This window comes from Lathamus discolor, chromosome 1 (genome assembly GCF_037157495.1).
Source record: "Lathamus discolor isolate bLatDis1 chromosome 1, bLatDis1.hap1, whole genome shotgun sequence".
NCBI lineage: Eukaryota > Metazoa > Chordata > Aves > Psittaciformes > Psittacidae > Lathamus > Lathamus discolor.
Window position 1 is genome coordinate 58,169,923 of NC_088884.1, and position 14,494 is coordinate 58,184,416.

The 14,494-nt window shown below is 38.8% G+C and overlaps 1 protein-coding gene across 2 annotated transcripts in view; it reads left to right on the forward strand.

The window, feature by feature from the left end:
- The window catches only part of WNT7B (Wnt family member 7B), a 97,656-nt gene that overhangs the window by 77,377 nt on the left and 5,785 nt on the right, over positions 1-14,494 (forward strand). For both annotated transcript variants that reach the window (XM_065672761.1, XM_065672756.1), the window contains exon 3: positions 7,601-7,872. In XM_065672761.1, coding sequence (XP_065528833.1) covers positions 7,601-7,872 — 272 coding nt within the window. The remainder of the gene's footprint in view (positions 1-7,600; positions 7,873-14,494) is intronic.

A 14,494-nucleotide genomic window follows, 5' to 3' on the forward strand; every position in this document is an offset into this window, starting at 1 on the left:
TGGCTACAACTAATTTAGTTTTTTTTAGGGGAGAGACCAAAAAATTCATATTTCTTTGGGCACTTCTAAACATCCTTTCAAAGATCACAGCTAATGCACTAACCTCACAGGAGCTGTCCCAGAAAACTTCACCAAGGGACATGCTGCCAAAAGACAGTGAAAAACACAACAGAACTTTGGAACAGAAATGCTGACTATTGTTTACAGTTGCCAGGAGTTAACTGAATATGTTTAGGGGGTAATTAAGTAAAAAAACCCTGCAAATTGCTGGAAGCCTCGTTACAGACATCACTGTGGAAAGTACCACCAAGCCTTTAGAAAATAACCATGAAATTGGAAAAATGCTTGAAAAAATGTGAAAAGCAGAGGCGTAGTAAGTAGCTCTTTTTAGTAGACACGCTTCCAAAAGTATATAAATAGTGACAGCAAGGAGCTGCAAAAGGCGAGTGTGAAATATATCTGGCTCATGCATAGCCCATTCTAAAATGAAATTTGACAAACCCACATGTGCAGCAGAAAACAATCCAGTTGACAGAGTGACTCTAGACTGACAGCCAAAATTCTGGCACCTCCAGCCATAAAAACTTAGTGGGATTCTAGAAATGAAAAATGCTGAATAAGAGAAAAGTCTGTAAATATTACAAACTATTATGCCATAGTACTACACATTCTTAGCTTTGAAATCAGCAGTGTTCTCTGTCCCAACCATGTCTGATCAGAAATAGACATCATGAAGACATATAGGAAGAAGCAGCTGAAATCAGGTGCAACTCCTGCTCTAGCTCTAGTCTGACTAAACAAGACTATTTTAGTTAGACCATAGTAGAAAATAGGGTTTTAGGAAGGAAAAGAGGAATGAACAAATATTGTAAAGAGAACATTACTCAACATGACCACCAGAAGACTCCATCAGATTTGACCAGAAAGTCCTGCCACAGTAACAGATATTCAATCTGCACCAGATTCATCACTCAGAAGTATATCTGAGCACAAGTGCTACAAGAGGGACCTTACAACCTTGGGTAGCTATATAGCTATGTGGTCATATATAGCTATATGACCACAGGCTACAGAGTAATCAATCATTCAGTCAGTACTTTGTCAGAAGAAAAAAGCTGGTCCACTTCTCAGTGGAGTGGACTCCTGAGGAAAATGTAAACCAAGAACAATGTCAAGAAAGCCAAATATTTCTCGCATGAGCATTCACTAAAAAGGTCAATGGTGAATTGATGGTTATAGAACTAATACCATAGACAGAGGAATATCACCTCAGCATTAGACAGAAAGAAGTATTTATCCAGGCTGAATGCTTTCCAGTTAGCTGCCCTCTCTCTGAACATTTAATGAAGCCATTTTAGAGCTGTTTGTCCTCAGAGTCACTAGTGCTGAAAAGGTATGGAGAACTCTAATTAAGAAGAATGAAAAGACAACTGTATTGTCTCTGTCTAAAAGAAAATGTAAATGAATTATAGGACCAATCAATTTAACTTCAGTAAATGAAAAAATATGGGAACAAAACCCCATTTATAAGCTCATAACTGAGAACAAGGAGATGAGTAATAGTCAACAAGGATCTGTCAAGAACAAATCATGTTAAACCAATCTAATTTCCTTCTTTTGCCACCCAGGGTCTCAGAGACAGAAAAGCAGCAGTTTATACCATATATCTTGGACTTACGTGAAGCTTTTGACACTGCTTTATATGACATTCTCATAAGAAAACTAAGAAAATGCCAAATGGGTACATATCATCTGGAAATCATAATTGAAGGGTATTTATCAAAATAAAATGATGTGCTAACTATGTTTCCTTCTGATCTCTGCTGGAACTGGTACCAGTCAGTATTATACTTTTGACTTGACCAAGGAAGTAAGCGGTACCTATTGAGTTTACAAATGATATCAGGCTGGGGATGACTGCAAGGAAATTGGAGGAAGTTTGGGTCAAAATTGAAAAATATCATGGAGAAATAGTCTGGAAAAGAAGAAAAAAAGAAAAAAGACAAAAAGAAAGAGGAGGCGGATCAGAAAGACAAACACAAAGATCTGTACGTGGGAATAATCTGTTACACAAATGCAAAATGGGAAACATCTGGTGTGATAGCAGCTGCACAGAAGACTACTGCAAACTGAGTAAAAGTGTCCTGCTGCTGTGAAAACACCATGCTGGCATGAGTAAACAGGAGTGTAGCATGCAAGACATATGAATTGCTCCTTCTGCTCTAACCCTGAGCAGGGAAGACCTCAGCTGGAGCACCCTGTCACATCTTCAGCACTGCACTGCAAGGCACAGGCCAGCCAGCTGGGAAAGTAGGGGGAATGATCAGAGCTCTTGAAAGTGCTCTGCAAGGATTGATGATAGAACACATCTAGGAACTGGTGGAAGTCTTTCAATGTTTAAAGCCTACTGCTAGAAGAAAAGAGTAATCAGTTCTTAGCATCTGTAGAGAAAGAAGTAATGGGTTTGCATTCAGAAAGAGAGTTTCAGCTTCGTATTAGTAAAACATGTAATAGGGGTCCTGAAGCATTGGAATAGACTGTGGAACCTCTGCTACTGAAGATCTTTAAAAACAGGATAAATAAAAAGCTGTTGTGAAGGACATCTGCATGTAGGACATTAGCCTACATTAGGGTTGAGAGTCAGACTAGAAACCCTCTTGAGGTTCCTGCCAGCCCTGCATTTCTGTTTCTTTTTTTCTGCTTGTACAAATTGATTTCAGTGGTCTATGCTACTGACATGCAGCAGTGGGTATAGTAAAATAGAGGCATAGAGAAATTAAACCAAACCCTTCTTTTAGATTATAAACCAAGAAGCCTAAAATTAATTGCACTGAAAATGCAAATAGAGAAAGGATCTGTGTCAGACAGTAAGAAAACTCTCACTGACTACTATTGCTCTTGGATCAAACCCAAGGAGAAGAGCTTGTAATATTTTCCTTGAGAATTGCTAATGAATGTGTTGAATGAAATACAAAATTACAAAGGAACTAAACTTGTCCATATCTCTTCATCCAACCCTACTTAGGGTGCTGTTGTTTGAGTTTTAGTTTACTCATCTAGATGCATCTATTGTCTTTTGCCCATAAAAAATGACTCGGTGTGTCCTCAACTTTCACTTACAAAAGAAGACTTGCTGAAAAGGATAGGTTTGGCAAAAAATCGAACTTCTGCCTGTAATGCTTTCATTTCTTCTTACCACTGACCTATATTGTATTGTGTCATATAATCAATCTGGTGTCTTGTGTAATTTGTTTTGTTTAACATCAGTGTATTGTCTTTTTTTTTCTATTATTGTTGATACAGGATTTAGCAAATTACTGTCTAAACAGTAATAACAGCTAAACAGCTGCAGACATAAGACATTTCAGAATGATGTGTGGAATAGCAATATTCTCATATAGTTACTCAGAAAAATAGACGCCTTGCTAATACCTATGAAAGAGTTAAATTTTAACTCTGCACTTATAGAATCATAGAATCATAGAATAGTTAGGGTTGGAAAGGACCTTAAGATCATCTGATCAAAATATATATTTAACAAACATGATTCTCTGCTTGTTGTGGTTACATGTTGAAAATACACTGCTGAATATATGTATGTTCATGTATAGTAAACTACAGCAATTATGGAACATGTAATAATTTCCACGTCAGACCATACTAAATTTAGTGCTCAGTTAGCAGTCTGAAACTTAGTCTGAGATGACATCTAAATTAGGGGTAAAATATAGTCTGCTCCATAACTCCAACAATGGATAAATAGGGTCCTCTCACCCTATCTGCCAGAAATCACTCGTTAAGGAAGCAATGATCCAGTATCTGCCTCTGGATACTGCCCACATTGCTGGGTATTAGAGCACTTTTAAAATAGAGCCCTCAGTTAGAATGCAAATGAACTGGAAGACCACAGGCAAGACTTTTCTTATGGCCTAGCAGATTGCGAGAAGTGACCTTCAGCACCTTCGCCAAAGACAAAAGCCTTCATTTTAATTATCACTGGTGGTCATCTTCTATTAGATTTATTAGATCAGGCAGTTATCAGATCAGACAGAGTAATATTCATGTTACTCATGACAACATTCATTCAATGTTTTGTGAATTAAGTCAGAACTGTCTTCTTTGACACCAAAGCAGACACTCCTAACAGTGAAAAGGGTGAATCTAAGGGTTTCAATGAAAGCCTAACCAGTCTTTTCCCCTCAAAATAAAGCCTTGGCAGAATTATTCTGGTCTATGTGACAGAAAACTTTAAGAAGTCGAACAAGAATTTTTCATCTGAGACACAGGTGATGGGCATATACAGTGCCAAATAACAAGATGCCCAGGATGCTCGCTGGAAAAAGAAAATTCTAGCTTCAAAGTTGCGTCAAATCCCAAATTTGCTGTTATTTATAAGTATTTCTTCATTTCATGAACATTTCTAGAAAGACTTGTCTCTGTTTTGTTGCAGAACAAGAATATTTTTGAAATCTCAGAAAATTCCATAAAATGAGATTATTGTTCTCCGTTCAGGTATCACAGTAATCATTACTTAAATATTTTTAGCTGCCTAACAAAGACTTGCTTAGAACTGATTCCAAGTGATGACATGCTAATGGGAAGCTTTGTGTACAGCAGACACATTATTTGAGCACAGAGGTTCCACTCCCTCCCTCCCTCCCTCCCTCATCAGTATTTTCTGATAGGCTCTACTGATCCCACGACCATAGAGAACCGCTGAGGTAACGGTTACACTGAAGTTCAAGGGAGGTTTTGGAACATCCTTAGTTAAAAAACCTAAAGCAACCCCCCCTTAATACTTAGCAGGACAACTTAGCTTGCAAAAATAATCTGATTTTCAGCCAGTTCCTATTTCTAAGCCCTACTTATTTTGGAGCTGCATTGAAACAGAAGAGTAATCTCTTGAGTCAATATGGTTTCCATTTGATATTATCCCATGAGTCGAGATAATTTCATCACTACTATAGCTCTCTAGTGGGTGAAAGAAAGATGTTTTCCTCTATTCCTGAAGGTAATCAGGGGTATAATGGGAACAAGGAGGGGCAAAAGGAAGATAAAGACAGGATGTTCTTTGGTTTTACAAAACTCATCATGGCAAGCACAGTGTGAAAGCTCATTGACATGATACAGTTACAGTGGGATGATAAAATGGCTTACCTTCTACTGTGGATACATGTGGAGTATATTGAGCTTAAACATAAAACGTAAGCAACCTCTCTCTGGCTAATCTCTGAGTAAATCTACAGAACTGTAGGTCACAGCTGCTATGTTTCCTGACGGGAATATATTTCTGCTTGTTTATAAGCCATCCTACATGTGTTTCAAAGGTGTCTGAACAAAAATTTTCCTGGGTCTAATTTTGCATTCTCGTCTACCCTCATCCTGAAGAAAAGGAAAACATATTACTATGTATAGTTTCTATTACATCTCATATTTCTAATCTTTTGATTTATTGATGAAGAATAGATTAAAAATCAAACCAAACCAAAAAGCAAGACGAAGAAAGAAATCCTTCAAGACAAGACACATGTTAAAACATGGGTCCTAGATTTGACTTCAGCTGCTGGGTAAAGAGGAGTCAATATCGATATGCGTTTTTAGAGAGCACACTAGGAACTAGAACAGTGGTTCCCAAACTTTTTTTGGATTGCTCTCAAGCCTCAGAATTTCTTGTGGACCACCAGACATCATTATCATCAAACTTTTAATTGAAAACACTATTAAAAACAGTGTTTAATACGGCTCTGTGGATTAGCTGTGAACCCTTCACCGTGGCCTCCTGGACCACCAGTGTTCTGCGGACCACGGTTTGGGAACCACTGAACCAGACTACACACATCGTACACCCCAACAAAACACTTCTGTGTCTGAAAGCAAAGTCAGTCCTCCTATTGCGTGATATGCTTAAATAATACACAAGTCACTTTAACTTTCTTGGTACCTGAAGAACACAGCACCCTTTTGTTTTTCTCTTACCTTAAGTTTCGGTTTTTATTGCTTTGGAGAAACAAGTATATGGTGCCAAAAAACAGTTTATGATTGTTTCTTGTAGGATCTTTCTCATATCCGGCAGCAGTGTAACCTTTCAGGAAGCTAGCTACGAAAATAAGAAATATAAACCATAAATATATATATATAAAAAAACCCCATAAGCCCCCCACACTGTGCACTGGTCATTCCAGAATAGTTATGATATCTATGAATCCTAAAATAAAAAATTAGAAATAGCTTCTGAGTTGTTTTGGTCTGTGCTTTTTTTTCCCTCCTCTGGAAAATTTGTTCTTTATTTTCCTTCCCAAATCTGTTAATGATGTTAAAGCTCTGTGTGTGGTCAATAAGGCATTTCAGCAATTTTCTCAAATTCTTTACAGTTATTCTTTGGCTCCACTATTACAAGATTGTCTGTTTATCTCCAGATAAACACACAGAAGAAAATGATGATAACACTGAGAAGGGAACTTGTAGTGGAATGGTATAAATAGGAACATCAAAACACCAAAGGCCATGATCCAGCCCTATGTTAAGTCAGTGACAGAGTATAGTCTCACATGAGAGCAGGAGCGGACTACAGCATCCCTTTCAGTTGCTCAGCCTCTGTATCTCCTTGCTTTTGTGCACCCCGCAGGCAACTCAGCCAATCAGTGTCTAGTAAAGAAAGAGGGCTTATTTACCTTCCTTCATATCCTCAGTCTCAACAACTATAAAATGGAATTGGGAATGAGGAAACCTGGGAAGTAGTGGATTGTAGCAAAAAAAAAAAAAAGAAAATTCCTAAAAAGACTAATTTTTTTTTTTTTTTCCTAAGACTGTGCTTCCATGAGAGTATCTCACTTGCTTTGGACACGAAATAATGCAGCCACAGGACTTCCATAATTCTTTCATGTTCAATAGGCAAGGTAATGCAGAGGTCTGAGTTAGAGTGGGAGTGGAAAAGAGTCATTACAGCAAAACTAATATGCAAGAGAAGTCAGCAAGGGAAAACAGTCGTCTCTACTGTAGCTTGAAAGAAAACAAAACCTACCCAGCTGTTTTCACACAGCAATACTTTTCACACAGCATCACTAATGAGTTACTGGAGCATTTATAAAGGTAGATTAATAATCTTCCCTTCTGTCCTAGCCCTCTTGCACATTTGAAAAGGTATAGTATTTTTTAATGTTGTCTGACTGCTTTTCTTTTTCCATGCAGTGCAACCAATTAGAGGTACCTCCTGCTTTCCAGTGGGCACTGCCACCAGTGACTCACTTATTATGCGTCTGAAATACTTAAGGTTCAGCTTGCAAACCTGACTAGACAGTGTAAAAACAAATCATGTTGCTTCACCTCACCACTGTCCAGACTCATTGCCAAATTCCCCTCTGGCAAAGGGGGTTAGGTGGGACCATCAGGTGGCTTGTGCTTGCCTGTGGTAATATGCCCCAGTTGCACCAAGCATTTTAAATATGTATGTAATTCAGTAAGAATGAAAAATATACACTTAGTAGTAATGCCCTCTTCACATTGCTGCCTGACACCATTGCTGTAGATAACATGTGTACTGTTTTTAGTAAGTGCATGCTGCTTTTCTGCCAACCCATCAGCTTTTGGCTTCTCTCCACAGGAAGCAGGGAAGCTGCGTTCACCTATGCCATTACTGCTGCTGGTGTTGCACATGCTGTCACGGCCGCCTGCAGCCAGGGCAACCTCAGCAATTGTGGCTGTGACCGAGAGAAACAGGGCTACTACAACCAAGAGGAGGGCTGGAAGTGGGGAGGCTGCTCTGCGGATATCAGATATGGCATTGAGTTCTCCCGGAGGTTTGTTGATGCCCGAGAAATCAAAAAGAATGCACGGAGGCTGATGAACTTGCACAACAATGAGGCTGGAAGAAAGGTATTCCAGAAAGGAGAAGGGATGCGGGGAAATGTGTGCTGGAGGATGGGGGGAGGCTGGCTTGGTGGCAGGAGGCATTCCCTGAGAACTTACCCCTCTCTCTGCTGTTATCCCATACCCACATCAAGTTACCTGACAGCATCTAATGTTTACATTCTGTTGCTGGTTTTTTTATTCTGAGCTGGCCATGTATTATAGATGCTGTCCTAAATGATTCTGCTTCTTAAGCCTTCTTTCCAGTCCCACCCATAACAGAAAGGGCTTTGCTGGAGCTGTTTGGCATAATGATAAACCTCTGCTTTTCATCTCCTTTGCAAAAACCTAGCAAGAGATTGTCAGGGCTTGTGATGTGACAGGACTGTGCCTGCATTGCTGAACATCCACAGCACTTGAAGCTATTTATTCCATTCAAAACAAAACACTTCTTTGACCACAGCTCTAAAGAAATACACACTTCGTAGCAAACGCACAACTGTCAGTTTCTCACTGGCAAGCTACAAATGGCTGCATAAGTGTCCCTTTGGAAGAAAAAACAGTTCCGTATTTGCAACCATAACTGAGTTGCTTGCAATGGAAACAATAACCATTGTGGAGCTATGCTGATTTATGTCCATTGAATAACAATCCCCAAAGCTTCCACTTTAAAAAGTGTAACAAATATTTCTGCCTAATATATACCTACCTCAGGAGAGATTTTACTATACCCTTCAAAGTATTTTCCCCCAGGTAAATAAATGCTGCTTCTACCCTCCAGTGTTGTAGGAGACTCCAACATACCACTCCTTCACACCTAGCCCCCAAAGTTGGACTGAAATATTCTCCTCTAAAACAGTGTGTGCTTTCAGTCCGACACTGAGCACTAGCTACTGAGGTGGGCAGAGACAGCTGGACTGGTACAATTCATGGCTGAACTGGCGGAAGTAGTACAAATATCTCACTGCCTGTATTTTGTTTTTAACACTTAGTCCATGCAACAAAACCTCCTGGTGGTTTCAGTTGACTCTGCACTGAAACTGAAGGTGGTGTATGGACAGTTATTCATTGGAGTGAAAGTACTACATAAACACAACATGGTGAAAGAGACCAGTTATGGGGCGTAATCTCAAGTGTAGAGACAAGATCAATACTTGAATGATGGTTGATACCAAGGCCTTCAGATAGCTGACTGAAAAGGCAGACAGAAAAACATCCTTAAGATGTTTTTTTCCAAAAAAAATATCTTTTTTTCCAAAACTTGCTACCACAGGTGTAAGAGCACCTCAAACACCTGTATGAGGTGCTCTTGGAAGACCAGAAGCTTGGAAGACCAACTCCAGGTCTGACCACTTCTCTTAGCCTAAGTGTTTCACCTCAGCATCATGAATTTTGTTTGGATGCAAAAGAAGATGGAAGCCACATGTTAAACTTGCAAGGCAGCATTTATTCCCAACAGATGCATTATTAATCCTGCTTAAACTGGCAGCCTTCTGTAGTGGGCATTGTGCCACCCCCACAGAGATGAGGGTGCATATGTCCTAGTTGGAATTGGTTACAGTTAAGATGTGAAAGAGGGACAAAAGAGCAAAAGTGCATATATAGATGGAGAACAGTGAAGTCCCTTGCCCATGGACAGAAGGCAGCTCTCTATGAGCCAGACACTGATCCTAGGTCCCTCAGTTCTAAATATAGCCCAGTAACCACTAGACCACATTGCTGATTCTTATTAAGAAAATTATATTTTTACTTTTCATCAGAATTTCATAAGCAGGGGGACATAAGCAAACCAAAGAAGTGTCTGCTTTTACAGATATTTCTTGTAGCAGCATTAATGCAAATGCATTTCTTTCAACATTTCCAAAAACTTATTTTTTTACAAGTGCTCTTACAAAACCAAATGATAACACTCTCTTTCATGTTTTTGAGACAGGAATAAAAAGGCTTGTAAATACTGGCAATATAGGTGGGGTTTTTCCCAATACATTTTTTTTATAGATACCATTTAGGAATTTACCCACTTTTTTTGTTGTTGGCATTTTTCAGTAGTTATTTATACCCATATATATTGACTGTAATCACTAATGCATCCAGTCACTTTCAAAAGCTAAGGATGACTGAAAGGATTTAGTGTAGCTTTTTGTTTTTAAGCACAATCCATCAAATCCCAAGGAATGTGCTCACATAAAAGATGGTTTGGGGGTCATGTTTAGAAATAATGTTGGTGTTATGACATACATTCCCATGAAATGAATATGAAAAGTTGTACTGTATATAATACTTAGTGATTTTGGTTCATCTGAGATCATCTGCTATTTGTATAAATAAGACATTCTGAATTTGAAAATGACTGAAAATTAAGGTTAGAACAGAACTCTGGAAGTTAGGATATGTTTTCTCTGTTTCAGAGTTGGACCTTTGCAAAAGCAGCCACAGAGTTTTATGCAATTTCAATGTGAAATCACATGTCCCTCCTGAGAATCCAGTCAAACTTGAAATCTGACCTATGCCCACCTAAATTTGACAGTTTTGAGGGTCCAGGACAAACATGGTTTGGATTGTGAGCCTGACACAAAATCCGAAATGAGGAGATTTGCTTATATGTGATTGTCATTCTGACACTCAAGTCAGAAATAACTGCAGTTCTGTCCGGAGACTTTCTGAATCTCAATACTAAACCTCCATTTTTCTTCCCTTTCCCTTCCAAAAATCTTAAAACACAGCCAGGAAAAGCTTGTCCCTCCCTGAGTAAGACTGTAAGTACCTTCCTGCTGACCTGCACGCAACTTCTTTTAAAATTTGGAAACAGTTTGGAACCAAGCTTCTGGTTCATAACTGCTATTATTAATGGTAAAAGTAAGGATATTTTTCTCTTGTTATGAATAGGAATAAAAAATAAGAAGGAAACCATAAGCAACTCAGATTTTTATTTTTTTTTTACATCTTTTTGCTTCAGAAGCTCTCAAATAATCTTTTCAACATTAAGGTAGGAATGCCAGGACAGTAAAGGAAATATAAGCATTTTTACCTTCCTAAAGAGATTTAACAGTACTTTAAACTGTTAAAAAAAAAAAAAATTACATTTATATCTATAATGTTAAGGCTCATGGTTCTTATTCAGTCTTACCAAATCGGCTTTTTGAGTTAGGTTGAGAACAACAATAGTTAGCCGATAAATCTGCTATCTTTATAATAGTCTTCTCTTTAAATCCCAGAGCCTCCTAAGACAAAAACATGAGGGAAAAAGGATACAAAGAACTCCCAAACCCACTTACAGTTATTTTCAACTTGCTTTGAAGTCAGTGGAAAGCCCTTGATGACCTCACTAGACCTCTACCAGGTGGCCAGAAGATCATTGCTAGGATCATTATCCATGACTCTGACCACCAGTTTTGCCCCCAGAGCAAAACTTGGTGCATGTGCACCTCTTACTCCATCACATGGACTTTTGCATGTGCCAGCGCAGGAATCTTGCCCACCCTCAATATCCCCCAGCACTTGTCCCAAACATGCCTGGGAGTCAGAGGCATTTGTAACTATAGCAGTGACTATAATGTTTTGCTCTCATACGAAATGGTTTAAAAAGCTGGCCTGCTGGTATTTCACTGTTGTTAAAAATAGAGTTCTGAGGAATCTGTCTTTGAGGTAAAAAAAAAGCATGCTGAATAAATAATTGCACAAACCTTGCAAACAGATGAGGGGGCAAATAGGTCTGGGGGCCTTTTAACTTGAGTCTGGAGCTGAGATTCTCAACACAACACTGCTAAGGTACCTTCTTGGAAAAAAGACAATATTTAGGTTTTCAGGGAATTTCTGATGACTGCGGAAGGAATGAATCCTTTAATTGCTTTGCATTGCATCCCCTAATGGCTCTGCATTGCATTTCTGTAAATTGTTTCAGCTAATGGCAAGTTTGTGAAGTTTGTAATAAATTTGTAATGAATAGCACCAGTAACAAAATAATAAACTTGCCCTTGGTGCCATTTGGAAGAAATTAATGCTTAGTGATTCCTGGTGACATGAGATGCTACTGATGGAAAGTTTATGGTTTGCAGAAAAACAGCGCCATGCTGTGTAAAAGACCGAAGCAGCTGGCTTCACCACCGGTTTTTAAATGTCCACTATGATTCAGGATGGAAAGTACAAGTGTGGTAAATGAAAACAAGCCCCCAAAGGGAGACTAGTGTAAGTCTAATGCAAATGTGACTGAAAGAATGGCATGTTGCAGATCTGAATGTTTACAGAGAGATCTGTGGGCAAAACTTTGATAGAGTAATAAAAAATTAAATACCAACAAAACCAAGTAAGCTTTGATGCTGCTTTATGAGACAGCTTTCCACCATGTATTTTTAGAAACAAGTCTCTTTATTCTGGGATAAATGAACTTAGAAAGAGCAACATCTGGGAACGCACACCATTAATCTTAAATTTTTGTTGAAAGCTTCAAAACAATGACCGGCTGTCATGGGGAATCTCAATTATAAATAAGGGGTTTTCTGTTTGTTTGTTTGTTTTTAAGGGGGCAGCTACAAGAACAAGCTGACAAATTGGTAGCAGATCACAGCTTTTACCAAAAACAAAAAAAGAAATGTTTCTAACAGTTTATCAATCAATTATGCTCTTATGATAGACAATGACTGCGGTTATGCAGAGAAAAAGCTGGCCTATTTCTTTCCCTTCCAGAAACACACCCATTACACTGACTGCCAGCAATTCAGCCTGGTACCATCCCAATATTTATTTCTTTGTAATGTTGATGGGTTTTCCTTGTTCTTTTTCTGGAGTGCCTGGAAGATGATGACATTTTATTTTACATTTGAAACAACTAGAGTGTAGGGACAAAAAAAAAAAAAAGTAATTCAGAGTCTCTTTGGAAGAGATTATTCAGTCATTTGGGACAACATTTCCATCTAAGCCATGGCTTGTTCTCACAGTTCCTGGTGCCACAGGACTGTGGTACTGGGAAGGGTTTTTTTGCTGATATGTTTTGGCTGTAGAGCAGCTAATGAGGTGACCTGTTGGTCACCGTTCATTATACATGTATATATATATACACCACCCCCCCCCCCACATGAGTATATGTAGAGTGTGTGTGTGTATGTTTATGCATATTTATACATATTTATATGCATTGTCTGTACATAAAATATATAAGAAAATGTTGGCTCATTTCACCTCCCATAAAACATTTAAATTAATAAAGTCACTTCTGCAAGACACGCAGCATGACCTAACACATTGCAGCCTGCCCTCACTGTCCCCCAACAGGTCACAAAAATTAAAAGCAGCGCTCAGAAAAAGACTGGATAAAATACTCAAAGTCACTGTGGAGGCTGAATCCCAGTTTCAAAAGTGAAAGCCAACTAAGTTTATGCTCCTATAAGTCTAAAATACTCTTAAAAATCTGACTTTGTTTCCTAAGTCATTTCAGTGATTTCAAGAATGTGACTTTCCAGGTTTTACAGGCCTGAGTCCATCATTCGCTGAAAGTTTCTTTCTCTGAAAGAGAGAAACTAATTCACTGCACACCCCTTGTGAGAACACTCATGAAAGAAAAGCTTTTGATAGTTCTACTTCATAGCATACTTTCCACTTTCCCACTAAAATTGATTCGCAGACAGATATAAATCCAATTTAAAAAAGTTTGGTGTTACAGCTTGGGTGGGTTAGATGGATAGCTAATGCTTATCCATATGTCCTGAACATGCAAGCTTTGGCTCAAAATCTCATGAGGATAGTTCTCTTGCTTCCAGTTGGGCTGGATTTACTAGCTTATTTTTTTCTTCCAGAAACACACCCTTAACACTGACTGCCAGAAGCTACATCTGGTACTATCCTACTTTTTTAACATTTTGCCTTAAAATTAGAGGAGGGGAATAGCCAAATATTTCAGGACTTGCTAAATGGTTTTATTCTAGAAATGCACATGCCCATGCATACAATGCATTGTGTGCAAGACACATATCATCCCCCTAGTAAAAAATCACTGCGTCCCTGCAAACCTGACCTCTCTATAAAGGCTGACAGAATAAAACCATCAATGAAATACTTTTAACCGTTTAAGATGATATTTAAAATTTTACCTTCAAGTTTCACAGCAAATTCCACAGAAAAGACAGTGAAATACTGCAGTCACACTTGTTTTGGGGGTGATGTGAAGACTGCTTCTCAAGATTTTTGGGTTCTTTGTGATTCACTGTAAAAACAGAATTCAGAATGTTTTAACCAATTGCAGCAGTTTATTGGTCAAACTTAGCAGCTATTTTATCTTCTTCTGGAAGGCAGGAAAGAGGCACAGATGAGTTAGGCTCTATAGCCCATCTTCATACTAATAAGGAGTACGAGCCCATCTCAGAATCGCAGGATTATTTTCTTGCAAGCTGAGAGAAGAACTTGGGTAGACAGCAGTGGGCATTCTTCAGTTTGTTGGGCTTTTTTTATGCATTTGATGGGGATATTCTGGGAAAGAGTGCCTTACCTAGGGAGGCAGGTGAAGGGTAGGAGGAGGTGAACTGATTTCTCTTGCAGCTCAGGGGGTCCACAGCCCTGCTGAGCTCTGGTCACTGTCAGGAAAAAAAAAATCTCATGCTGTGGATGGATACTGACCTGCTGCAAAGCAAAGGCTCCCTGCTCCCATAAAACTAAACAA